Genomic DNA, 15332 nt, shown 5'->3' with positions numbered 1-15332 from the left:
GTTACAAGCCCCTGGATACTGTTATTCAAGGTGTCATCCAAGAAGCCCGTATCTCATATCATATGTTTTTAATCATAGGATTAAATCCTTTTTAGCGACTGGATAAAAGTATTTTAATAGAATTGCCTTCCTTTGTCGTGCTATATGTTTTACTTTATGCATTTTAAAACACTGTTCGAAGAATGGGTCTACACGGTTTCCCAAAGGCGTCTTTGGCACAAGAACATCAGAAGTCCCTGGGCTAGAAAATCCCTAACCATTCATTCTAGTGCTAAGAATGCTACTCAGAACTGACACAGAGACTCGATGACTCACATTGTAAGTGCGGTAATTAAAAGGCACTTTGAAATAAAAGTGATAAACAAATGCCAGACCTTGTCTTCTATAGGCCCGTGAGTGAACTGATGTTTTTAATAATTTCACTCCTTATTTTCTTAACTAAATTATGGGGAAAGAAATGGGGTGGTGACAGCCATTATTTCAGTCCACATCTCTTCTTTTCTAAGGAAAGGTTCTCAAGATTCGTGGGTCCTGAATTGCTTGGATTCTGATTTGAACGAACCAATTGCAAAAAAAGAAAAAACATGTTTGAGACAAATAGGGGAAGGTGAACACAGAATGGTTATTAGATGATATTAATAGTATCATAATTTGTTATTGTAATATTCTAATAGTATTGTTTTGCATACATCTTTTAAAAAACCTATTAGAGATACGCATTGAGTGTTTATAGGTGAAATACTGCACATTTACTTCAAAATATTCCAGAAGTTTTTAAAAATTATTTTAAAAAGGAGGAAGGGACTGATGAAACAAGGCAGACAAAGCTGCAAAATGGGTGCAATATATTTTCCTCTCTACCTCTGTATTTGTTTAACGTTTTTATAATAAAAAGTGGTTTTTCCCCTTTTGTTTAAAAATTTGAAAAATACATTTAAATTCAATTTAACTAACATATCCTGTATTATTAGTTTCAGAGGTAGAATTTACTGACCAGTGCTCATCACATCACGTGCCCTCAATGCCCATCCCCCAGTTACCCCATCCCCGCACGGCCCTCCCCTCCAGCAACCCTCAGTTTGTTTCCTAGAGTTAAGAGTCTCTTATGGTTTGTCTCCCTGTTTGTTTGTTTTTTAAATCTTATTTATTTTTCCTTCCCTTCCCCTATGTTCATTTGTTTTGTTTCTTAAATTCCGGATAGGAGTGAAATCATAAGGTATTTGCCTTTCTCTGACTGACTTCGTTCGCTTAGCATAATATCCCCTAGTTTCATCCATGTTGTTGCAAATGGCAAGATTTCATTCTTTTCGATGGCTGAGTTTTATTCCATTACATAGATATACCACAGTTTTTTAAAGTATTTATTTATTTAACAGGGAGTGAGAGAGTGAGAGACAGAGAGAGAGAACACAGGCAAGGGATGCAGAAGGAGAGAGAGAGGGAGAAGCAGGCTCCCCACTGAGCCAGAAGCCTGATGTGGAGCTCAATCCCAGGGCCCTGGGACCATGATCTGGGCTGAAGGCAGATGCTTAGCAGACTGAGCCACTCAGGTGGTGGCTATATGCATCTTCTTTACGCATTCATCTGTTGGTGGACATCTGGGCTACTGTGGACACTGCTGCAATAAACACTGGGGTGCGTGTGCCCCTTCGAATCACTGCTGCAATAAACACTGGGGTGCGTGTGCCCCTTCGAATCACTACGTTTGTATCCTTAGTGCAACTACTGGGTAATAGGGTACTTCTTTTTTAAACTTTTTGAGGAACCTCCATACTGTTAAAAAGTGTTCTTTAAAAAGAGATTCATAGGCCATCAGGATAAATCCAGGCCACAGAAACGTTTGGATTATATTCCATTTTAGAAAAAAAAAAAAAAAAAAAAAAAAGAACCATGTAAAGAAGCTTGCCAAAGCTCTTGCCACTCCTTCCTGTCTTAGAATCCGGGCACTCTCACGGCGACAGCGCCCTGTTTGCCTCTGACTTTGCAGGTTCTGCATTCGCGGGACTTTGTATAATGAGCTATTATAACAGGCCACAGTCACTATGTCTAAACAGGTGAAATCTAGTTTTAGATCATCAAAGGTGGTGCATGCTTTGGTTAATCCTTTAGTTTGGCCTTTTTATAGCCAGAGTGTGAAGCCCTACTCAAGCCGGTGTGTCTGTGCTGCTAGGCAGGGGTTTACAGCTGGACAGCCTGTCATCACGACTGAGGAGCGCCAGCGGCACGCCTCACCACCTTCAGGGCAATACAGCCTTTGGTGAGATGGCCATTCATGCGCCCGAGAAATGAGGCAGTAGCGCCGGGGTGAACACTTCTGTCCCTAGAGCTTACGGGTTCTTTGGGAAGCTCCAAAGGCTTTCAAAATTCATCACATACTTGGGGATACTGCCAACGAATTATCTGAAACAGTAGAGCAATGCAGTTTAGCACATCGGCTCTGGAATCAGGTCCTGGATTTTAGATCCTAGCTCTGTCACCGTTCTGTGCCACACTTGTCTGATTTGTAAAATGTGGTAATACTAGTAATTATCCTCAGAAGAATGTGATGAGGACTGCACCACACAATACCTACATGCAAAATACCGACAGCCATGTTCAGAGCACGGTGATTACGCTCTCAACACCTGTTAGCGAATGCTATATTACTATTATCTTCAACAACAGCAGAAGTTTCTCCCCAAAATAATGGCCCTGTTTCGCCCATGTCAGTAATACTTGAAAATTAATTCTAAGAAAAGGTTATACGGAACTGGATCAATACTATAAAAGTTACTCTCTGGAAACAGCTTCCTCTCTTTATTGAGTTACATGCCTTCCTGGGTTACAACGTGTTCATTTCGAAGCAGCCGCATACATTTTTAAGTCAAAATCACTCCATTTTAATGCCCTTTCTTTGATCAGAGAAGCTCACTTTAGCAATTACTTCGGTCCAATAACTACAAACTGAAAGGAATCACACAATACACATGAGAGGGTACAGGGCAAGAAACCACCACACGGCATCATGCATCTGATTGACAACTTCCTTCCTTACAAGAAGGCCTTTAAGGTCATTAAAAAGGTGTCACCTAAATCCAAGGTATTCGAATGAAAAGAATATTCCCAAGAACATTATGAAGATTAATGAAATAAATTCTCAAAGCAGTGTCAGACACTGCAGAGAAAGTCTTTCTAGAAGTAGACTCTGAAGATGAAACAGGAGTTTCGATATGAATCACAACAGTGACAGTGGTCGCTCAAGTTCTAGAACTATTCGGGCTGTACACCATGAACGGGGTGCCTGTGTATGGAACCTAAAGACGAAAACCTCTTCACCTCGCAGAGCTAACCGCTTTCAAGGAAGTCCAGGATAAAAATTAACGGAAATGCTCGAAGTACCTAAAGGACCAAGAGTTCTCATAATCAGAGCAAAAAGGCATTTTAGGAAGTAGATTTTCTTTCATCTTTTCCCATATTCTTTTATCTCTTTGAACAATAAAGAGAACTGATTAGTTTCACTTTTTATTCACAATCAATTTTGGTTCCTGCTGCTTTGACAGCGATTATTCCTACTAGAAATGATAAAATGGAGCCACAAATCTTTATAGATGCATCGTCTGAGGTAATCACATGAATTCTAAATAATATTACACTTTTTATGGATTCACTTTGAAATGAATTCTAATATATAACATTGTAGTTCCTGATTTTAATTACTTCAATGATTCTGACTTGTTCTTCAAATCAACTTATTTATATAAAAATGTGATTCATACCCAAAAACTCAGCAAGTTTTGAAAAACCTCACAATTTTGGTTTTCATTATCTAGCAAGTAACTATCTTGCTTTTTGCTCTTACACACTCTACAAGATGTTGTTTTTGTGGCAAAGAGATGAGTCCACTCCCTTCCGCTCAGGAACTGGTCTTCCCTGACTGACCCAACAACACCTCCCCTTGGTCTCTTGTAGCCTGCTGCTTTGTTCCATTATGGTATTTCTTAGAATTTACATATTTGATAGTTTACTTCCTTATTGTCTGTCTCTCTCATCAGACTCCATTAGGGAGGGTCTCTCTCTTCTTCTACATCTCTCTCTTATACGTAAAACACATGAAGTTCTCTCTGCCCTACGTCTCTTTGTGCCTGGCATATAGTAGGCAAGTTCATGAAGTATTTGTTTTAAAAAATGCATACCACTGTAATTCATCGTTAGCTGATCTCCTTTCCCATCAACTAGACCAGGGCCGCAAATGACTTTTGTCTAGGGTCAAAGAGTCAGTATTCTAGGCTTTACATCTCTGTTGCCTATGCCTCCCTCATTCCCAACAACCTTTTCAAAACCCAGAAAGCACCCTCAGCTTGAGGGCCATATGAAAACAGGCTGAGGGCAGGATTTGGCCCACAGGGCGTCATCTGCCAACTCGTATGCCAGACTCCAAGTGTCTTAAGGTCAAGCCTGACTTATTCACTCATATCTCCTGGGACCTTTCCTAGTACTGAGCACACAAAGGTTCTCAGCAAACCCAGAACTCAGTACAATTGGGTGAAAGTGATTGGGTTAGGAGTAGAGGGAACAAAAAATTTAATGCAACAGCCCAAATGGTGAGATTTAGAATGGCAGGCATTTTGCCGGGGAGATACGGCCTCTGGTCCAGGCTGGATGACTCAAAGGGTCACTTACCAATGATTTATGGGCGATGGGAAAAGCTTATTGTACAATCACACACTCTCTCACTTGCCTCGGGGGTCACAGATCTCAATACCCTCCACTTCGGAGCAGCAATCCTGCTACCACAGGCAGCTGCCTCGGACTCTGAAGAGCTCATGTTTCTCCCAGTGGTTGCTTCTGTTCTGCGTTACTGTCTTTGCTGTCTGGTTCTCTTGTCACCCAGCATTCTGAAAAGGTGCTGGCTTTAAGATAACATCTACCTCCAGAGCTTGGTAAATATGGAATTACCTCTATAGCCAACTATAAACAGTTCTTAGATGAAGGCCAGGAAACCTTCCTGGAAACAGTTTTTGGATGGGAGCACTCCCTGATCCTTGCATGGTTCCAAATCTTACAGTATGTTGATCATGGATGAAGGAAGGAAAGGAAGAAGGAATAAATGGATGAAAAAAACTCCACGGCCATGATCATGGTCACACCTCCGCTCCCGAAACCATCAGAACGTTGGAGGTTGCAGTGTCTCATGAGAGATCCCAGAATATGTGCAATGTTTGCCCCGCGGGCATTCTTGCTTCCGCACACTCCAGCGAAGTGTGAGGTCAGAACCATCTGCCTCAAGAGAGGAGTGCCTCTTTCCTCTGCATCCAAAATGCTCAGAATGACGACCGGGACCTGCCCTAGTGACCGTTTTCTTTCCGGGCCTGGGAGAGGCGGACAAAGGAAGGAGAGTGGGGCTGTTATCTGGTGTCCTGCCAGGTGTCCATGGAGCAGCAGAGGCAGCCCCGGAACCTTGGCTCCATCTCTAGGCACGTCCCTCCTTCTTCATGTTCTTCAGAACTCAGAACTTTACTGCAGTGTGTGCTATCATTAAGGCTCTGCCAGCCCATATTTACTCCCCATCCTCATGGAAAGAAAAAAGGGAACAAGTCGTCCCTTGGGAGTTGTAACCGAGCAAGCAGATCTTTCCAAAGGAAAGTGTCAGATGCTTAACTGCATGATGGAGTAAGACACATTATCCAACCAAGCTTCACTCTGATGCAGCAAGTCCTGCGGTTTAGATGGAAAAAGCAATAGGGTGGGAATAATTTATGTAAAGACAGGCTGTGGGTTAACGATGGAGCAGGAAACAGCACTGAGTCCCCTGGTTCACGGACCAGGTCATAGCTGCCCAAGAGCCATGAGTGTAGACAGTGATGCTAAGAGACAGCGGCAAGCAGCCTGGGGAGGAAGGGAATAACGGCCCGAGGAAACACTCTGGCAAAAATGATTTAAACAAATCCCAAAGTCTTTGTAGTTGTTTTAAAGAGTGCCCGTGGGTTTACATTTCTGGAGAATGTAACCAGAACTAAGTGAAAATATGACTTTGGGACTACGTGTTACATGTCCGACTTGGAGAAGCTAAGACAGGAAGGCGGAGATGGAGCTGTAAGAAATACTGGACGTGGGGTGCCTGGGTGGCTCAGTGGGTTAAAGCCTCTGCCTCTGGCTCAGATCATGATCTCTGGGTCCTGGGATCAAGCCCCACATCGGGTTCTCTGCTCAGCAGGGAGCCTGCTTCCCTCTCTGTCTGCCTACTTGCGATCTCTGTCTGTCAAATAAATAAATAAATAATCTTTAAAAAAAAAAAAAAGAAGAAAGAAATACTGGACAAGTGGTACCAGGGAAATATTCTTTGGGAACAGACCTTCCAAAGAAACGAGAATTGCTAGAACACCAAATGGACTGACAAGGGAGGACAGGCACTGCGAGGTGAGCACTCCTTTATCCCTGGGCATCATTCTTGCTCGCCCCCACCAGAAGAGTGACTCTTGGGTCGCATGTGACAAGCACAGGTGACAATGAGCAATGCCAAGAGTATCTTTTTTCTCTTCTATCCGATATGATCTGACATCAAGATTTTCGAAAACAGAATCATAGCTAGAAAACCAAAGTAAATTTCATTTAAAGGACTGCGATTTCATGCCACTTTGGTTGAGCGTTCCTCTAATTTAACATTTGCAACTGTCCTTCCGTGTGTCCCTCCTTCTGTGTCCTTCTCTCAGAGCCACTCTGGGAGGCTTGTGACTGTCGCCACCACTGTTCAAGGCAGGGCGCTGGCCCTTCCTGCTGACCTGGGCGAGGGAGTCATGCGAACCAGACCACCCGCACAACTGTCCAGGGTCATGCGACACAAACCAAGGATACGGTAAGGATCTGGGTGGCAGGTCACCAGGGTAGAGGCAGAATCCCTGGGATTAGGACTGTGCACGGAGTGAATATGGCAAGTAGGCGATGAGATCTCACACAGGAATTAAGTGTCAGAATGAGAAAACAAAAACGGCAACATAGAAGGTGGCGATCAAACATTAGGGCCACATAAGACAGCAGGCAGAGAGGAGACTGCCAGGAGGCCTTGACCGTGAGGCTCCCTCCACATCTGGCCCTGTGTTCTGGGTTAAGCTCCACATGTGAACGTCTCCACAGGACGTACCAACCAGATCCCCAGCGTACACACGAGGAAACTCAAGCAGAGGGAAGCATGTCTTTGTCTTTGGACAATGTCATATAACCAGTTGGAGGAACACCTGCACTAAAATCTCACCTCTGCAATTTTGTTTTTGTCTGTGCACATAACTAATGGGCAGCAATATGCTTGTGTTCCTGAGGGTCCCCGCGGAAGACTTGCTCTAGAGTAGAAGCTCGGCAGAAAGCTCTGCAGGCAAGGTGCTTATCACTGGGAAACACCTTAAAAACACAGCCAACACTCAGTTCTCCCTGTGCGGGTTACACCATGGCATTAGAGGCTTTCTTCCCTTACTATCTGTTGGTGTGAAATGGGGTAAGACAAATGAATTTCAGAACCATGTTTTAGCCTAAGCAAATCACAACCAAGGATGTCAGTCTGCCAGGGAAACAAAAACCCCCAAACCAATGCCTTTACACTGTCTGATGGTGTGGCTGAATAGGGCCAAAGTTCCTCTCCTGGGAATAGTTTATTAAAGGTCAAGGGTTAGTTCTATCCACTAAGTGAAGTCAATCCCAGGCCACTGCTTTCCTGTAATGCGACTTGGGAAAGCTGGAACTTCTGTGTCTTTGGCCTGAAGACCGGGCATTGTCCATATCAAATGCTAAAGAATAAAGGTCTTGGTTGACTTAAAACTTGAACCTGGCACCATGGGTCAATGGTTCTTACATAACAAAGAAATAAACAGAAGAGGCTCCAAATTATGCATTAGGAGAAAGCTGGACCAGGGGCGCCTGGGTGGCGCAGTTGGTTAAGTGGCCAACTCTCGGTTTCAACTGAAGTCGTTTTTTATCTTAGGGTCCTGAGGTCGAGCCCCGCATCGGGCTCCACGCTCAGTGCAGAGTGTGCTTGGGGATCTCTCTCTCTGCCCACCCCCTGCTCTCTCTCTCTCTCTCTAAAATAAATTAATTAATTTTAAAAAGAGAGAGAGAAAGCTGAACCAAAGTTTATTGACTCACTGATTCAGGTAACACAACAAGCATTTAAAGATGCCTATCCGCAGAATAAAATTGAAAAGTGATGCTGGGAAACATTCAAACTTGTCTCACCTTTCAAATAACTATTATGTTATTATCAAAGTTGTAGGTTTTTTCCCTTAATAAGGATGATAACCACATGACCAAAGCAAATATGTTTTGAATAATCCTGAAAGTTTTGGAATCTCATGCTGGAAAGACGCTTTGAAACAGGAATCTGGAACTCGGGACACAGGCCAGCGTTTCTTCAACTCAGCACTACTGACATCTTGTACCCAACAATTCAGCTGCTGTTGGGGGGTCGTCCTGCAACACCCCTGCCTTCTACCCACTAAATGCCAGAAGCAACAATCCCCAATTCCGCCCTGCTCAATCACGACAATCAAAAATGTCTTCAGACCCTGCCAAACATCTGCGGAGGGGCAAATTAGACCTGGTTGAGAACCACTGGTCTAGAGGTATTTTCTCTTCAAGAGAACCCCCTCAGGACACTGAAGGTTTTCACAGTCATTATTACATATGGTTTAGGACTTTGCAAATGTATGCTGACGTGCTCACAGCAGAAGTATACTCACTGTGTACAAGAAAACAGAAATCTTTCCACATCAGCAGCAGAGTGAGTTTTGTAAAGCCTTCTGCATCATATTCCACGACGCCTCTAGGTGATAAACACACACACACACAGAGAGAGAGAGAGAGAGAAAAAACCCTCATCAAAATTAGGCACAAGAGAGATGGAACCAAGTAAAGAATATATTCATAACATCACGGTGATTGAATCCGAGATGCATTTAAGGTTAAGGGAGTGTTACCATTGGAAGGACATGGGGTTTGGAATGACAGCATCTATGTTTAAGTTACTGTTTTGCTATGTACTGATATGATTTCAGGCAAATCACTTAACCTCTAAGGCCTCAGTTTCCTCATCTGTAAAACACATACAATAATGTTTTCAAATTTCCTTACAGAATTGTGAAAAACAATTAAGATAAACCATAAAATGCTATGCAAATGCTGGTTACCAGTTATGAGTAAAAGGACAAAGGCAGCCATCAGGTCAGCGACGACATTACTTTCTGTGATGACTAAGTCCCACTTTCACTTAGGCACTAAGCAGTAATCAGCAATGGCAACATTACTAAGTTTAGGAGTCTGTATTATTTTCTTCCAAAGCACTGGAATCCTTTCACTTGTGTCTCCTATCTTCCCCACCAGGCTCAAGACGAAGAAGCCCCATTAGCTGGGTGGGCGCTGGTTCTCGGATGGGAGACAACACAGGGTACATGTCATGTGTCAAGGAGAACAGGCCTGGACTGCTGAAAGGCCTGGGCAGAAGTCTGACAGACTCGCCTCCCCTATTTTCCACAAAGCCTGAGTGCCTGGGAGACACCACCATAACATGACAATACTAACCACACACTGAGGACAGACATAATTGTCTCTGTCATCCACACCAGGAGGCGGAACATAATCATCTCTGTCAGCTACACCAGGAGGCGTTTGCTGTCTCCCTTGCTGAGTCAGGCCAATGAGACCGTCAATCCTGATGGCCTCCCAGTTTAAGTAGGAAGGGGGATCTCACTGTTAAGGTAAAGGAACTAAGACGCTAAAAGCTGGAGTGATTTGCTCAAAGACTGTTGGTATATCATTCAGGTCTTCTGACTTGGGTCAACAATTTTACTTACTGCTTTATATTTCTTTTCATGAATTATAATCAACTCAATATGTTATAATACTGCTATCTAAACTTTTCAGATCCTGCATGCTGTAAGTAAAAACAAACACAGAATCCTTTTTGTTATGCATAGTTACAGCAATATAATAGCAATTGTATATGATTTAGTAGTTGTATACAGGTACTACCATATTGTTTTATTATATGCATAATAAAACACACACAAAATGTATATCAAAAAAGAACGAGTTTTTTCGTTTTTGTTTTTGTTTTTTAAGATTTCATTTATTTATTTGAGAAAGAGAGAGAGAGAGCATGAGCTGGGGGGAAGGGCAGAGGGAGAGGAAGAAGCAGGCTCTTTGCTAAGCAGGGAGCATAAGGACGTAGAGCTCGATCCCAGGACCCTGAGATCATGACCTGAATGGAAGGCAGACACTTAACCAACAGAGCCACCCAGGTGCCCAAGAATGAGATTTTTAAAAAGCTGTAAATGCAGTTTTCCTATTTTTTTGTGTGTGTGCCAATGGAGTGAGGGGGGACACACACCCTTCAGGTGTGTGCACCCTACTTGGGAGGATACTGGGCTAGCTCCTCCATTTTTACTTATACATACTAAAGATAATCTTTGAAAATCAGAAGACCAATGGTGTCATTTATGAACCATTGTTTGTATCCTAAGTACTTTCTCAAAATGTTCATAAATAAAGCTGAAAAAAATCCCAAGTATTAAAGACTCCTGTGAGAGACAGTCACACTGTTTAGAAATTGACAGTTCTATTTTGGAGGCACAAAAAATTCAATTTCTAAACATTATTTCTGAGGAGTCAGAAATTTGGCCCATAATTATATCACAGTTTATAAAATTATATCCCAGGGAATGGCCAACCTTATTCTTTACTTCACCTGCTCCTCCTTAGTCCCACTTTTTTGGTCCTAATTTATTCATTTCTTATTTAAAATTTTAGTTTTGTGTTACTATCTATATCTCCCTATATTTATACACTTCCTACAGAATAAGGTGGGATATAAGCAGACCATTAACACCCTTAGCGCTCAGTCCCCCTGAATGGGTAGAAGGCCCCGCCTTTTGAAGAAGACTGAGGGGAAAGCACGTCCCCTTAGCCACTGGGCTAAACCTGGAGCAGAAGCTCAAGGAGGCCTCTGACGTCACCTAAGGAAACTAAGCTTCGGAGCAGCAGGGCCTCTGGCAACCTGCAGGAAAGGCCCAGACCCCAAGGGGGAGGGTTGGCAGGTGGGGCTCGGGCCGCAGCAGCAGGAGACGCCCCCTGTATCTGCAGTCACTTGCCTCCTCTCCCCTCTCTGTGCCTTCTTCCAACTTCTAATCTCAACTGGGAGTCGCTGCTTTTGGGTCTAACACTGGATGCCCTCCTTAGATCTGGGGGGCAAGTTGCGAGCCAGAGTCCTGTCAGGACACCTGAGTCCTGAGAACCCAGGCTCCCACTCTGGCTGTCAGGTGGATGACTTCCATCCGGGCTTCTCAGTTCTCAGGGCTTCCCGGGAGTCAATTTTGCCAATACTGACGGGCAGGCCGGCTCACTCACGACCCCTGGGAGCAGATGGCGGTGAAAGCGCTGTGCGAACTGTAGGGTTCTAGAACAAGCAGGTGGTGCTGCCCTTGTCACTTCTGGGTTTGGGGTGAGTATGATGTTGCTCCAAGGAAGATACTTGTTTCTGTGATTTAACCAAGAATCCTAAAAACCATTTTCCTGGGAGCTTCAGTTTCAGCAACGTACCAGCAAGAATCAAAACGGCCTTGAAAAGCTAGCATGGGGAAGCACGAGCTGTGATTTTCTTAACCAAGCCCCACATTAGGGTCGTGAGGACACGAGGGTGTTGCTGGCATGTGGTTTAAACAAGGAGGAACTTACGTGCCGAAGTGACTGAGGAAAGCGGCAATGTACTCCCTTCTTTTGTGGTACCCTTGAATCACATACTGCACCTAGAACAGGAACCCAAAATGAGGAGCAGGGAATTGTCACGTATTTCCTTACAGAACATCCCCAAGACTCAGAGAAGCAGAAGGAACAGTAAAATGAATACACCACACCCCCATCACCTATACTCCCCTCTATTCAACAAGACGTTTGGTCCAGCTGCTTCAGGCAGCCATCTACCTCCCCATCAAGCTATCAGTCAATCTTGCTGAGACACTTCAAGGGAAATGAGAGACACCATGACAGTTTGCCCCTAGATCCGTGAGCGTGTATCTCCAAAAAATGAGACCTTTTCCTACAGAGCCATGATGTCATTCCCATACCCAACAAATCTAGCCATCATTCTCCCATTTCATCTAGTGTCCTGTGCGTTGTCATGATTTTCCAGTTGTCCCCAAAATATTCTTTTAAAAGGCAGGGTACAATCGAGGGTATAATCAAGAATCAGGCATTTAGTCTACAAAGTCTTTTATGTAGAATAAGAGTACCTCTTGGGGTGTGCACATGCGTCCATGTGTTATATGATACTGACTCTTCAGAGAGATTGGGCTAGTTGTCTTATAGGATGTTCTGCATTCTACATCCTGTGGGTGTTTCCCTCCTTTTCCCTCTACTCTGTAGGTCCCTGTATTTCCCATAAATTGGAAGTTAGACTAAAGGTGTGATTAGAGTCACGCTAAACATTTTTGGCAAGAAAACCTCATAGATGATAGTGGCCTTGATCACTGGTTAGGGTGACGACAGCAGGCCAACCCCACTGTAAAGGGAGGTCTCCCCTTTGCCGCCGGGAGTGAGCTGTAGGCACACTTCTCAAAGCCTGTGAAGATCTAGTGTCCTCTCAACCTTTCACCTCATGGTTTCAGTATCTGCTGGAGAGCCTTGTCTGAATCAACTTTTTCATTAGGAGCCGGAAAACGGTGACTTTTTGAATTCTCTCACTCCTTGTGTGTTTATCAGCTGGAACTATCTGTAGAGAAGAGCTTCCACCATCAAGTGGGGGTTATTTTACTCTGAACTTCAACTCCTATTGAAAAGGCAGGACAATGTTGAATTCTTTCTTTTTAAATTCCTAATATCCAGGAAAAGAGTGTTACAATAGGGGATTTTATTTTGCCTTTTTATATTTCCTTGTTATCACCAAATGACAGTTTTTATAAAAAAAAATTGTGAAGCTATTAAGCTGGACATCTGGAAATTAGTCACTTACCCATCAGCTACCAACACAAAAATACATTTCTTATAATGTCCCCATAATGGCTCAAAGAAACAGGGGAGAAAGAGGGCCCCCAAACTATTTATATTGGCGGAGCCACAATGAGTTTCCATGGCTAACAAAAGCTCAAGATAAAGTACTTGAAATAACCTTGACACAATTGGTAGTGATAGCCACTTTGTACCCTTTAAAAGTAAAACAATTCTATTTATATAATAGAGGTTTATGTCAATTTATAAAAACAGTGCTTACTTTGCAGGCTTAATGCAGGATCAGAAATGTTATTTTGGGAAAAGAAAAACAGATGATAAGTTTGCTTAAGAGGCTTTGTTTAAAAAGGGGATGAAAACAGTTCTGTGTACTTGATTTTAAAAACAGAAAACCATTTTAACAGAAACCCACAACAAAACTGGCTATAAAGATAGATTCCAATGTAATTATGGAAATTCATTTGAAGAGATTGTTTCTAAAAGCAGCCCATACTGTCCTCGTTTGTAGCAAGCATAAGAACATCAATTTTAAAAGACAAGTAAAATTAATGAAAGGGAACCAGATAAGAAAAACAGACTGATTCTTATATTTCTGGGAAAACGGTAACAGAATTTTTTTTGAGGAAAATATATGACTAGAAATTAATCTCAATTGGAGGGCTTTTTAAAAAAGGCTTTTCTTTTCAGTTCTGGAAGACCAAAATGTGCATGTTTCTCTATAATACTGGGACACAGATTTGAAGGCAGTACAAAGTCCCACAATGTAAATAAGAATTCTATCCTCCAAACAGTTCTGAAGGAGGGCAGAGGCTGGGGGAATTTGGTCCAATGAGAGGCAACCACTCCATAAGAGTTAGATGCCCTGGAATCCGTGCCAAGCCCACAGACGGCAGACTTGCCAGATTTTCGTTTCTCTGACATTTAAAAAATAATACTGAAGCCTTTGAAATATTATTGCACTTCAAAAATATTTCCTATATTGAGATGAGCTATCTTTTGAAAGAAAGAGACAAACAAAAGATTTCTTTTCCAAGCCCGTGTGCACAAGTCAGTAGGAGCGGAGAAAACAGTGCTTTGGGAATCGAGCGAACGGAGTGAGAAGATGTGGGAGATGGGAAAAAAGTCAGTATTGCTTGTGGACGGATATCTCCAGTTTTTAGCTAACTACAGTGACCGGACATTAACAAGTACATACTTATACTTTTTAGAAATATCTGACAATAGCCATTACTGTAAACTCAGTTATTCGCTAATGTACTGACTCATTCATGAGGCTAGGAGAAAGCTTTCGATAACCTGATGGGCCTGCCTACCAGCCCAGCTGACCTGGAAATCCTGCCCCTACCCTACGAGCGGGAGTCCGGCAAGCTGCTCCTAGACAGGACATGGAGAATCAAGTGCTGTCTAGTAAAAAGTGAGGTACAGAAAAGCAGAAAAGAGGTGAAGGAAGCTCTAGTGAATACCTTGATACTCACTAGTGGCAAACACACACTCACTCTCACCCCTCCACACCCCCACACCCACGCATGCACCAGACAACTGGGAAATGGAGGAGTTCAAAGGCGCAAGACCTAGCGAAAACTTGAGACATAAAAGAAATTAAAGGAGGAGGAGGTGAAGTTTAAAAGATGAAGACAAGACTGGAACAGGAGGTCAGAATCCTTAAGAAAGGAAGAAGGAGCGCAAAGAACTAGGGAGAGAAACAGATGAACTGTAACTCCAAGTAGGAAAGGCCAGTGTCAGGTGGGGGCCGACGCTGGGATGGCGTGCAGAGGACGCACCTGCAGGACAATGCCCACAATGCTGGGGCGGGGGGCTACGTGGAGGGAGGAGCCTCACGAGGGGAGGACCAGGAGACTTGTTTTTACCTTGTTGGTGAGTAGGTGGCATACTTGAGGCACATAATCAATGAGACATCCTCCTCCTGGAAAAGCTGGGATATGAAGAGCTGAGGAGCCTCCAAGTGCACTGAAAGGACAAGAGTACAAGGGACACTTCTCTTAGGGCACCAGCAATGCAGGAAGTGACACCCCCAAACAGACTCGCCTTCTCTCATCAACGTCTGCCCACCAACCACTCGAGTTAATGAGGATGGGAACATGGGCTTCACTTTCTGATGACATTTCTTTATTTTATTTGTTTTGTTAGATCAGCATGTTCAGATGACCCATGACTACCAACTAATGATTAATAACAACTAATGGTTCTATCATACACAATAGGACAAAATAGCACATTTTGATTGGCATGCATAAATGTCTTGCCAGTATGAATGGGCTGGCCCTCTGATGGAGACGCATGTGTTGGTACTCTCCATTGTGTGCCTGGCAAAGAGAAGTCATTCCCTAAACCCCTATACTGAACCGAACTGA

At 43.3% G+C, this 15332-nt stretch overlaps 1 protein-coding gene across 1 annotated transcript in view; it reads right to left on the bottom strand.

Annotated features, from left to right (window-relative positions):
• Window positions 1-15332, bottom strand: part of BABAM2 (BRISC and BRCA1 A complex member 2) — a 409960-nt gene that overhangs the window by 72437 nt on the left and 322191 nt on the right. Inside the window, exons 8-10 of the mRNA XM_045978616.1 lie at window positions 14829-14928; window positions 11692-11762; window positions 8703-8785 (exon numbers count right to left, since the gene is read on the bottom strand). Coding sequence (XP_045834572.1) covers window positions 8703-8785; window positions 11692-11762; window positions 14829-14928 — 254 coding nt within the window. The remainder of the gene's footprint in view (window positions 1-8702; window positions 8786-11691; window positions 11763-14828; window positions 14929-15332) is intronic.

Source organism: Meles meles, chromosome 15, assembly GCF_922984935.1.
Source record: "Meles meles chromosome 15, mMelMel3.1 paternal haplotype, whole genome shotgun sequence".
Lineage (NCBI taxonomy): Eukaryota > Metazoa > Chordata > Mammalia > Carnivora > Mustelidae > Meles > Meles meles.
Note: the sequence above shows the minus strand (reverse complement) of the source record. Positions and strands in the feature narration are given on the sequence as shown.